Genomic DNA, 12,237 nt, shown 5'->3' with positions numbered 1-12,237 from the left:
ATAAAGTGAACTACACTCTTTTTTTTTATGAATGTCCAAGTTTTAAATTATACACATTTAAATAAGTAGAAGTCTGAAACTACCCTGACATTTTTGTTAGCAATTTGCAGAAAGGGACATAGGATTTAGTAGTTCACATTGTGTGTTGTATTAGTTGTTTCAGTCACAACTCCTGGATGGGCCCATTATACTCCTCACTGACTCAATTGTCATCTATGGCATTCACAAATTTTCTTGGTTTTTTATTTCTCATGATCGAAACAGGTTGTTTTCTACTCAGAAGATGGACCTCCTGCTGTCTGTATGTCAAAGTGTCCTTGGGGAAGATATCGAACCCTCAAATATCACTGACGAGCCCATCAAACTTTGCATGTATGTGCAAAAATTTGTTATCTGGTGCCCTACATAAACTCTACATGATATTTTCTCTTTTAATAATGTCCTACCTTACATGGGAGGGAAACTCATGGATAAATACAAGTAGAAATACACAAATTAAAATACCCATAAAAACAGAAATTAAAAAGAAAGATGGCTTCATGACCTACATAAATTTGAAAAAACAATTTATATTGTGTCCTTTTTTAGTTTATAGAACTGACTTACCGTATACTTAGGTTTTTGTCCACCATCTAGGGTTTTTTTCCCCGGACAAAAATCAAATCTGAATTTCACTTTCAAGTACAAGTTGTATAATTTAGTGCCTAAATTCTCTGTGCTGCCAGACCATTTTGTGATAGGGCTTCTAGCACATTCACAGTTCATTACAGTTATTGTAACGATCATGATTATTTTTATATGTGGATTTTAGAAAACTCTTAGTAGACATTATGTCATGTTTGCTCCTTTTCTTTTTTAATTCAGCTTTCACTTTGGTGCGTAGCTTTCGATGTGGCTGTGACCCATCTGTCACTATAGAAACCACTCACATCCCTGGGTAACCATGGAGATGATGGAGAAACAGGAGGCATGCACGTCAAAATCATAAATCCAAAGGAACTGTAAGAAAGACAAACACAACACTGAAACATAAAAAAGGTGAACATAAATCACATTGAACTGATAAGAAGAAAACAAGAAAAAAATCAGAACATAAATCTTTGATAAAAAAAACTGATGGCAGGTGATCAGTAGAGAGTGAACATCATACAACATTTCACAGTAAAGAGTGACCTGATCCACAAGCAGCTGGACAGGTTGCCTCACTGGACAACCGGTTCATTCTGCTTCACTCAACATACTTTAGTTTCCAAACACCGCAAGTGAAAAATGTTGTCACTACGTAGCAACCTCAACAGTCAAGATGAAAAAATAAAGCTTGTGCTGATACGTGCAAATTGTAAGAACTGATTCAGGCTGCTGTTTGTATCTGCTGAGCATGTGTTTCATCAGGATATCTCCAAAAGTTGATTCTGTTCATCTGGACGTAACGCTACGTAACGCTACGTAACGCTACGTAACGCTACGTAACGCTACGTAACGCTACGTAACGCTACGTAACGCTACGTAACGCTACGTAACGCTACGTCCAGATGAACAGAATCAACTTTTGGAGATTTATTTTCCTGGATGATTGAGAATGCATCAAGACGTTTCATCAGGATATGTTCACTTTCAGATCAAGTGTCAAATTTTTGAAAATTAATGTATGGTAGGTCTGGCTAAAAACGTGGATGTGTTGAAGATGCGTTGACAACTTTCTGCTAACAGTCCCACAATGAGTGTTGGACACACAAGAGCTGTTGCAAACAATAATGACACTTTTGAGAAATTACTGAGTGTACTTCATACACTGCATCTGTAAGTAGGTGAAGTCTCAGCTAAGTGTTTTTTGTTGTTGTCTTCTGGGTGTTATGAAACCAGATAGGAGGGTTGCTCTGACTTAGAAACCAAGAGATACTACAAGCATATGGTGGCAACTTATCAGGTACACCAACCCCCAAATCTGGACATTATAGGGTACCATGATTTACAAAATTACCATCATGTTGTAGTCAATGAGACTCAGGGTTAGGACATTGCAAGTTCTGGTGCCGGCGAGAAATGAAAAGACAAAACACTGAGAACGTTGCTGTTGCTAAAACACAGATGTTTCTGCTTGAATGAAAGCTTGAAGGAGTTCTTCTTTGATCAGTGCCCAATTCTCTCTCTATGTAAGAGACAACGGGTTGGTTAAAGAGAGGGGGTAATGGGGAAAGAAGGAAGCGAGGCAGGAAGATACAGTGGGGGAGGGGTGAATCAAGTGAGAAAGAGTGAGCTCAGATCACTGCACTGAAGCTGACTCAGCTGTAGAATGAGAGAGAGAGACTGGGAGACAAAAGATGATGGGTGGAGAGACTGGAAGTGACAGAGAGAAAGTGTGTGTGTGGGGGGAGGGGGGGGGGGGGGGCTAACGTTTCTCACCCAGTGACGCATTTTACAGCATCAAATATTCATTGACTGCTGCAACAGAAGGAACACAACACTGCAGGAGAAGAACAGGGGAGCTGGTGAAGATGAAGAGGTGAGGAGAGGTAAGGAACAAGGGGGCATAACAGGATGAGGAGAGGAGGAAGAGAGAAAAAAATGAAAGTAAGGAGATAAAGTGAAGAGGAGCAAGCTGACAGCAAATGGAAGCACTATACATACTCGCTGATCTAAAAATAGCCGTGTTGAGTGTGGTAGAGAGACAAAAAAGCAAGAGAGAGCCTAAAAGCAGCAGCTGCGTCTGATCACACTGAAACTACAAATACCAAGAGGCCTGATCGATACAAAAGCTGATAGAAGCCCAACAACCACTTCTGTCAGTTTACAGCAAACTATCACATAAAACCTGAGATTTGTTATTGAGTACTGCGAATCATTGATCCGATATTGTACAGACTCACAGGAAATGAGAGGAATGTACTGCAGTGCAGCAAACACACCCATCTGTCTGCCTGAGTCTGTGCACCTGTGTAGTTTTTATTATTTACTTTGGTATTTTTTGCAGCTTTAAATGAAACTATCTGATATTGGTTACTGCTATAGTTTAGGACACTGATATAGCATAGTCTCTGTTATAGTGCGTACACTGTTCACTATTATAGTCTGTTCATAGCACTATGCTCCCACTACTGTACATATATTTACCACACATCGATACATCTGTATATCTGTCCGTCTGTATGCTATACAGATCATCTGTACATATCTGTACATACATAACTACATCTGTACATTTGCTCTCTGTATAGCAATATAAACATCTGTGTACTTGACTTATTTGTACATAATCTGTTCATATCTATTCCCACCTTTTATACTACCCTTATCGGCATATAATCTGCTCCTATTGCACTCACTGCTCTTGCACTTGTGATTAGATGCCTACTGTATTTTGTTACCCTGTATTTATACCTGTGTAATGACAATAAAGTTGAATCCTAACACAGAAAGAAATGACATATGTGTTGTGTATAGGACCACAATAAGAAATTAAATAACAAAGTTATAAGAAAACGCTAAAGAAAAATTATGCTTGAGAAATTACTTAAAAAAAATATGATTGAACCTGATCAGGTTCAGAATTTAATGTGTTGTCCGTTTAGTTTTAGGTTTGGAGTATACGCAGAGTCAAAATAAGGATATATGTCCTACCTCTGATTATTTTTTTCCCCTAACATCCAATATGCAGGAATAATTCTCCATACATTCTCCAAACCTCTAGTGACTTTATTATAATAATTGCTGTTCTTTGAAAAAACACTAGCAAAAACTAGCAAATGAACCTTGAGTTACAAATATTCTCTCCAACAACATCTCCACTGTAATAGATGAGCTTCAGTGCTGTGCTTCAGCTTTTGGTAAGGTTCGCTTTCACAGACTAAAAGTGTCTTACCGGGCGGACCTCTCCTGTGGTATTGGTGTACTGCCTTGCCAGACCAAAGTCCAGCATGTAGCATTTCCTGTAGGTGGAGGGGAGCCGTCCCATTGCAAAGTTTGACTGCAGAAATAAAACACAGTAGTTTAATCTAAAAGCATCTGCACACAAGAAACGTGAAGGGTATATGGGTCCTCTAACTTTGGTTCTACCTCTGCTCATTTACATAAAAATCTATTCATCTGACATCCTATTAACACCCCTTCTGTTCTGGTTTTATTGGCTTGCTTTGATATTTAGATTACCTAAAGATCTAAAGTATCAAAGTTCACCTGAAACCAGATAGATGTTTTAAATTGAGAAACTTTCAGCTACTTATATTAAATTGTTACCAAATTGCAGAAATTTGGACTGTTCTGCTGGTATTACAGACACTAATCAATAATGCTCAACCAGCTCATGGACCTGCAGAAAACTATAGCTTAGGGGAAAAGCATTCATTACCATTTTGACACATCCGGGCAAGAAAAATCAAAAGTTAATATCAGTAAATAATCTCTACCTAAAATCACTTTTAACTCAGGAACTCAGTCTACAGGAGAAGCACAAGGTTGCAGAATTTTTTAAGAAACCTGTACCGGTTTGATGTCGCGGTGCAGAAAGCCCACTGAGTGGATGGCTTCAATGGATTCCAGGATCTGCTTCCCAAGTCTCAGGGTGGTACTCATGGTAAAGGTTCCTCTGGGTTGACTCCTTCGCAGGTCAGCCAGGTTACGACCCTGGGTGAGGGACAGTGACAAGACAGCGGGACTTAATTTCTGCTTGCTTTTAGTCAGGCTGAAATGTGTAACGATCCGGTTTCAAAAAAGTAATCTAATAATAACGTGGAAAATGCAAAACTGGATATGACTCATAGGAGACACAGTGGCAACAGTAATGAGAAATACACCAGGTTCACATAAATTGGGACTGTTCTGTGCTGTTATCAGCAAAGGCAACATTAAAAGGTCACCAGTAAATTCATCTGTTTGCATTCTGGCTATGACTTTATTAAAGGCCAATTACACTTATCCTCATTGTTTTATGTATTTTTTCTGGTTACATTGCAGGAAGTCAAAGTACCAAATGCTGAATCCTTGAAGCAGGAGTTATATTAATGTAATTGCACTCCAGCAGGTAAAGTTTTTTTAAGACTGCAAAACCTATACATTTGTTAGATCTTAACACGACAGCAACATGAAGACTTCCTCCTGGTGTGCTTCCTCAAAGCAGAATTTTTTAAATGCTAAAGAAATAATCTACCTTATTACTGTGTGTTATGTGTCCCTCTACACTGTTATGCTTCCCAGTAAAAGACTGTGGTTGACATGCATCCAGACAGTGACTCACCTGAAGCTGCATGACGACATAGTTGAATTTGTCGTTTCTCCCACAGCCAATAAACTTACAAACATGGTTTTTCCCTTGAAGGGAAAAAGAAGAGAGAGGAGGCTAATAAACACTAATGTACCACAACTTCAACGAAACAAATATTGTTCTACTAAACTAATTCAATTTACAAAGACAAAAGAAAGAAAATTACATATTGGATTCAATTCTTTCAGAGATGTATCTATTTCATGTTTCAATAGCCATTTCCTCCACGTTATTTGGGCCAGTTGAGAGATTTACTCTCCCATGCCTAAAGCTCCTGACCCAGGAGGTGCCCATCTATATCAGATATGCGAACCACCTTAACTGGCTTCCTTCAACGTGCAGGAATAGTGCCTCTATTTTGAGCCCCTCTCATCGTCTTTGCCAGCCACACTTCGGAGAAAGCTCTAGCCAAAGCTTGCGACCACAGTGGAGGGTAGGAATGCACACTGATCAGTAAATCAACAGCTACGCTTTTATGCTTAATTCCCTCATCACCACTGCAGACCAACGTAAGGCCATTTTTATGCTCGCCACATTGCTTGTGTAGTGGTGTAATTTTCACATCAAATCCTGTGTCGCTAGACACAATAGACACAATGGGTGTATAATCGTGAGAATCTTGCACAGAAGCTCAGAGACATACTAACACTTGAGTTTGTGGGTGCTGGTTTAACTCACTGCGACGAGCAGGAGCCTGCATGCTGTCCGGCTGGGAGTAGCCTCCCCAGGTTCGAATCTGACCCGCAGCCCTTTGCTGCATGTCTTACCCTCTCTCTCCCCCTCCACTTTCCTGTCACTCTTTAGTCTTTCTATCAAATAAACACTGAAAAAATAAATTAAAAACAGAACAACCTGAGTTTGTGGAGAGAACTTTACAAAATAACACTCGACAAAGTCTTGGCTTCTAGTTTTTACTTCTCCTCGTCAGTGCGTACGATATTGTCTGAGTGGCAACACCTGTTGTTTAGGAGAATACAACAGAGGCTTCCTGCACCTTAATAGCGGGTATAAATGGCTGCATCTGTGCAACGCAGGTGTGGCGGTGAGCAGTGAGGCCTCCGCCACACCTGTATGTTGTGTATGTTTCTCATGGTTTTTTTTAAACCTGCTGTTTACTGTTCATATTTAATATCTGCACAGTTAGTGTGGAACACCCAGATTTTGTTGAACATATACAATCACGAAAAAGGGCTATCCTATTTTTCAGAGATTATAAAAGTGCCAATACACCCTCCACAGTGATCGCTTTGTTAAAAACGCACCATTATCACACGGATGTTTAAGTATTCAGTAGACAATAGTCACTCAGACAATATCACGATAAGGAGGAGCAGAAGTCAAGTGTTTCCACAAACTCAGGTTTTCAAACTGTTGCGTTATCTCTCTGTGTGTCAGTGTTTCTTTGAGCTTCTGTGCAGCATTCTGATTAAATAGGCAGGATGATCATACACGTGTGTCTTCAAGCCAGCTGCGATGACTGCAACACAATGCACAAGTTACAAAAATCAAAAAGCCATCCGACACTCCACAAAGATTGTGTCTCATGACACAGGATGTGATGTGAAAATCCACGACACAACTTAAACTGGGGAGGCAATTTGTCCTTGAGCTGAAGTGGGGACCCCACCCTTTCTCGGCTTAGACCAGCGGTCCCCAACCTTTTTTGCGCCACGGACCGGTTTATGCCCGACAATATTTTCACGGACCGGCCTTTAAGGTTTCGCGGATAAATACAACAAAATAAAACTAGTACCGGTACCGAAAAAAAGAAGATTTATTCATAACACACGTGAAAAGACCCAGGAAAACCGAGTTAACGGTACAAACAATAACAAAATAACGCTGAAAACCGATAAAAACCCTGAAAACCATACATTTCACACCTGAGCCTCAACTCTCGCGGCCCGGTACCAAACGACTCATGGACCGGTACCGGTCCGAGGCCCGGGGGTTGGGGACCGCTGGCTTAGACTATGGCCTCAGACTTGGAGGTACTAATTCCCATTCCCACCACTTCACCTGCCGCTTCAGTGCCAGCTTGTAGATGTACTGGTAACAGTTCACAGAAAATCAGAGGAACAAAGTAAAACACAAGTCCAAGACAACCAAGTGTGAAGCAGAAGAGGGAATGTAGCAGCATACGAGGGTTACAAGACAAAGACTCTTGAAAGGTCACCGCTCTGCTGCTAAAACACCTTATGTGATGAAGATAAAAGGGGCTCAATCTGAAAGTTGGACCTAAAAAAACATTCTTGAATTCTACTCACTAACAATTCCACAACTGGAAGCTTGTATAAACAACATCTTTGCAGTCAGTTATGTTTTCCTAATAATTAAACCTAATCACCTCCACTGTGGACCACTGGCCCAAAGCAATCAGTGTAGGAGATGGTTTGGCAGCGCTTACCTTGCAGCTTCTTCAGCACTGCCACCTCCATCTTTAGCACCTGTTTGGGCTGCTGGGCTGACTCCACTTTTAGGGCCACATTTTCCCGCGTAAGCAAGTCCAAGGCTTCATAGATCTCCCCAAACCCGCCCCCGCCAATCTTCTTTAGCTGGAACACAGGTTGCAGGGCAAAGAGCTCTTAATTATCTTAAAGTAACATACTGTAACCTCCAAAAAGACTTCATTCTTCATTCTTTTTTATCTTTAGTTCATGATGTGTTGGGTCTTTGCAGCTCAGTGGAGACAGTAGATTGATTAGTAAAGTGCAAACAGCCTTCATTTTGCAACCTAACTGGCTGAGACACGAGCTATATTAAGCAACCTTGTACTTCAGAATCCAAAGGAAGCTCAAACAGAAAATAAAAAAAGTTTGTCTTTCCACTAAACCCTCAAGTTTAAATGTTTGAATTCTTTGCCAGTTTAAATGTCAATTTATTCAGCTGAACATGAGGCATCAGTGATTCGACAATCTTTTTAATATCGTCTATAAAGGATTTGTGTTTTTCTTTGGGATTTCATTTTTTCTATCACAACCAGAACAACAGAACATATTCTGATCCTGATACAGACATTTTTGTATGAAAATAAAATCAGGACAAAGGATAAAATTTGTTTAAAATGGTTTACTGTGTATCATGTATCATTCATACATGGAAAAAGCTTACATTTAAATGATACGTGATATTTTGCTTCTAATTCTTGCTGGTCTCCTCAGCTCCCCAAGTACTAATCAAATAAAATGTAATAGTTTAACATTAGCCTTGTACTGCTGTCAGTTGAATATAGGATTGGATTCTGTTTTATTTATATTTAAAATTTGGGGGGAAAGAAGGTTTGGATGAAATCAGAATAGATATCAAACAGTTAACAAATATGCATACCAGCTAAGAAAATATAAATACAAAATTGTATGGGGGAAATCAGACACCCAAATCTTTCAAACGCACTACTGCAGAACGTGAAACTGAACTGGGGGAATGGGAGCTTTCCAGACTCACCACTTTCCATCGATCCTTGACCATGCAGTTTGGAGGCAGGATGTCGGCCTGCTCGGATGTCCCGTTCATGTTGGCGTTGTCCTGGAGGCCAGGGACTAGGCACTGCATCTGCCAGCTAGACAGAACACGAGCAGCTCCCAACTTAAAAGAGCCATTTATCTGTGAGCAGGGAGGATGAGAGGAGAAAAAGGAAGTAAGAAGAGACAGTCAATACTTTATACACACAATGTTGTTACTGGGATTTTCCCAGTCTAACCAGAGCTCTCTGCTGCTGACAGTCATGGCAACATTATTATATTATTATTATAACAACAGGCATTAGAGGTGGCTGGTTGCCATTAGAAGCCATTCTTCAGCTGGATCAGGGTACAGGTCAGTGGGGTGCGGGGTGCAAGAGGGGTTGGGTATGGCGTGATCTTGAGACCCTGAGAAAAGAAGGCAACTGGACTTTTTAGGTTTGAGAAGATGTTTTACCTCTCCAAGAAGCTTCTTTAGTTCTCTCAGAAGAGAGGGGAAACATCTTTGCAAACCTAAAGCGGTCCAGTTGCCTTGTTTTCTCAAGCTCTGAAGACTACCATGACCTGGATGACTAAGAACCTAAACGGACATATGGCATGATGGTATTTGCAGTAACTGGAGCAAATATCATGTCTGCAGAGGAAGCAGTCGAATGGTCTATTCTTATCCTGACTGCAGCTGCAGGTCAGATGCTGCAACAGCCCAACAGCCAACACCTTGCAATGTTTACTGTAGATCAGAACAAGATGGTTTTTAATCAACAACAAATTCTAACAACCACGAGTATGGCATGGGAACACTTTTCACTTCAATTTTAAGAAATATGTGCAAACTGCATTACTTTAAGTGGTCGTTTAACATTTGGAGTAATAGACATTTTTAGGTAATAAAAATGAATCTATAAAACTTATCTATTTCACCTTCTGTGTTTAATGCTCTCACATACACACATATAGGACTGCCAGAATAATTTGTAATGCAGTTACTAATAACATAATTTACTGTTTGGGTCAAAAAACTCTTTATTTTTCAAAGAAACTATCCAAGTTGACCTTAGGAAATGAAATAAGGGTTGGCAGTACTGCTCTCAAAAACTCCATAAATCACGCAATTGGAATGAGGTATCTGACAATGCGCCGGATGTGTTTGCGTTTAAGCTTAGCAACAGTTTCATGAGACTAGGAAGATCTTGTTGGGCACAAAACAACCTTGGAGTGAGCGCTGCCTGAGAAAACTACTCCAGGAAAAACAAATCCTTACAGATCTTTTTGTCTGTTTGATACAATATCACCTGTTATTATTGCAAGATTCAACCATGCTTTGATCATTGCAAATGGGACAGACCTGCAAACAGTGCAGGGACTCATCGATGCTGAGTTAATTGTTGCACTGTCAAAGCAGTGAACTGCTTCAGGAGGTAATAAGTCTGAATTAGGCAACACGGTTCATTAACAGTAGTGACTGGAGGATGTGGTTCCCCTGTTAAATATTGTCAGCTCACTGACCATCAGTCTTACAGGCACTGCCAAAAACTTAATTCATGTAGTCAGCCATTACCTTAGTGTTCTCCAGCCATTCAACTTGAACAGAACTCTGGCTTTTCTCTGCTTTTATACAGGATATCTGCCATGAATGGTTATCAGCTTTCAGTGGATCCATAGAAGAAATCTTAAGTTCAGAGTGATACATGTGAGTCCCCAAACCATGCTGTTCTGCATGCAATGCCATGGGCTTTCATCAGTGCATGCAGAGCTCAGGCGGACTGCAGATAATAAGGGAGCGTGACCACTGCATTTTCAGTCAGGCCAACTCTGATAGAAAACTGGACAGACTGGGAAGGTGGAGAGGAGGCTTCTCTGCACCTACAGTGATACAGATCTGTTTAACAGCAGCAGCTGCACAGAGACCAGGCAGCTGGGAGTCACTGTAACACTGGAGAGGTAGGGAAACCTGCTGCAGGCCTCAACACACTGCTGAGCCGCCAATCACTGCAGAGGGTGGGACCACACAGTCTCCCCGGATACACTGGAATAGTCTTGGACAACAGTAAGCACAGTGCAGAGTAAGTGGCCAATCAGAATTGCGATACTATGCATTACGTGTTATTATAGTGCCATAGTCAAATATATTGCTACAGACTATGAGAACAGACAATGTGTAACAAAATCCATTTTGGAAATATACTATCAAAAGCACTATGTGATGCACAGTGGTATGTTATTACCAGATACAAAGCATAAATTACTATAGTATTCATGGTATACTTTAGATTTGGTACAATTATCTTAAATACGTAAATTACATTATGCTATATTTATTATATGAAGCTATACCATTATTTCGTCAGATATTGTTGAATGATCTGAATAGGTTACTATCACCAGCCAGTTATCAAATAGTACCATCATATGTCATAGATACAACATTGTCTTATGTCTTACTTTTTCACCGTAGCATTTAACTATTTACATTAACACTAATAATCTGCACTGCGGCATGAAATAAGTGTAAAAGAGAGAACTGTGCTGTTTTCAAGCGTCTCAGCAGCAGATTGGAGAGACAGACCTTTTATTAAACCTCAATCTTTTTTTCTTCCTTCGTCACCTACAGCTCTATTAATCTGCTAGTGGGTGGGACAGGGAGGGGTGCTCTGCCAGAAGCTGGGCTTGCATCATTCCAGTCTGAATCGGATAAAATTGGTCAGAGCTCACCATAGTTCTGAGCTCCTGGAAAACCTTAAGATTTACAACAAATCCTGAGTGTGGCAAAACCCTTCCTGTTCCTTTGTTAGCCTACAAGCCAAAACAGAGGGTACAGTTAACCAGGAGAGAAGAAGCAGTGAGTGCTGCAGTCTTCTGACCAGACATAATAGGAGGGTAGGGTACAAAGGGCCTATATACACCATGTTAACCTTGAAAACTTGAAGCAGCGAAATAATCTAACATGCGAAAAACTGTACTCATTTACCGTGTCAATCTTGTCCCAAGTTCACTTGCTGGTTGCAACAATCAGCCATGTATAACAACAGTCATGTTGCTCAGTGGTGGGTTGTTTAATTTTCTCCAACTCCAGCACTTTAAACCCTTCATAGACTAAAAACTTTGTTTTCAGACTCCTACAGTGAAAACAGTGTCTAGCCCAGAGTAATTTATCAATGTGCCCCTATAGACAACAGAAAAGGTAGAAACTCCTGTTACAATGCACTTCTTGCTGTGCCAGTTGCAATCACGAGCCTTTGCCTTTGTTTTTTTTAAACAATTTGTTTGGAAAAAGGTTCACACAACTTTTAGCAACTCTATTAGTTCACAATGGAAATGATGGTGGAACACAGCTAATAAGCTGCTACAGTTTCCTGCATTTTGAACTTCTGCACCTCCAAAGGTCCACCTCACAGAGTCAGTATAACAATTAACAGACACTTTCTTTGCACCTGCAAGGAATTCTATTGATGATGATCTTTTGTGAGTTTTCTGACAATACAGAATTTTTAAAACTAAGCTTAAAGTATTCAGGTTAAT

The 12,237-nt window shown here is 40.3% G+C and overlaps 1 protein-coding gene and 1 long non-coding RNA gene across 5 annotated transcripts in view; one reads left to right on the top strand and one right to left on the bottom strand.

Moving 5' to 3' along the window:
- ttbk1a (tau tubulin kinase 1a) overlaps nucleotides 1-12,237 on the bottom strand; it is a 56,859-nt gene that overhangs the window by 39,673 nt on the left and 4,949 nt on the right. For 2 of the 4 annotated variants that reach the window (XM_085163987.1, XM_085163990.1), the window contains exons 2-7: nucleotides 8,702-8,860; nucleotides 7,665-7,812; nucleotides 5,231-5,304; nucleotides 4,480-4,620; nucleotides 3,860-3,964; nucleotides 930-1,022 (exon numbers count right to left, since the gene is read on the bottom strand). In XM_085163987.1, the coding sequence (XP_085020113.1) occupies nucleotides 930-1,022; nucleotides 3,860-3,964; nucleotides 4,480-4,620; nucleotides 5,231-5,304; nucleotides 7,665-7,812; nucleotides 8,702-8,860 (720 nt within the window). Of the gene's footprint in view, nucleotides 1-929; nucleotides 1,023-3,859; nucleotides 3,965-4,479; nucleotides 4,621-5,230; nucleotides 5,305-7,664; nucleotides 7,813-8,701; nucleotides 8,861-11,430; nucleotides 11,512-12,237 lie in introns of all 4 variants that reach the window. The other 2 variants (XM_085163988.1, XM_085163989.1) reach the window with 2 other exon arrangements.
- On the top strand, nucleotides 798-2,757 carry LOC146517617 (uncharacterized). Its single transcript, XR_014874730.1, has 2 exons — nucleotides 798-1,380; nucleotides 1,590-2,757. It is a non-coding gene; the product is annotated as an uncharacterized LOC146517617 (long non-coding RNA).

Source organism: Neolamprologus multifasciatus, chromosome 6 (assembly GCF_963576455.1).
Source record: "Neolamprologus multifasciatus chromosome 6, fNeoMul1.2, whole genome shotgun sequence".
NCBI classification, from domain to species: domain Eukaryota; kingdom Metazoa; phylum Chordata; class Actinopteri; order Cichliformes; family Cichlidae; genus Neolamprologus; species Neolamprologus multifasciatus.
Note: the sequence above shows the minus strand (reverse complement) of the source record. Positions and strands in the feature narration are given on the sequence as shown.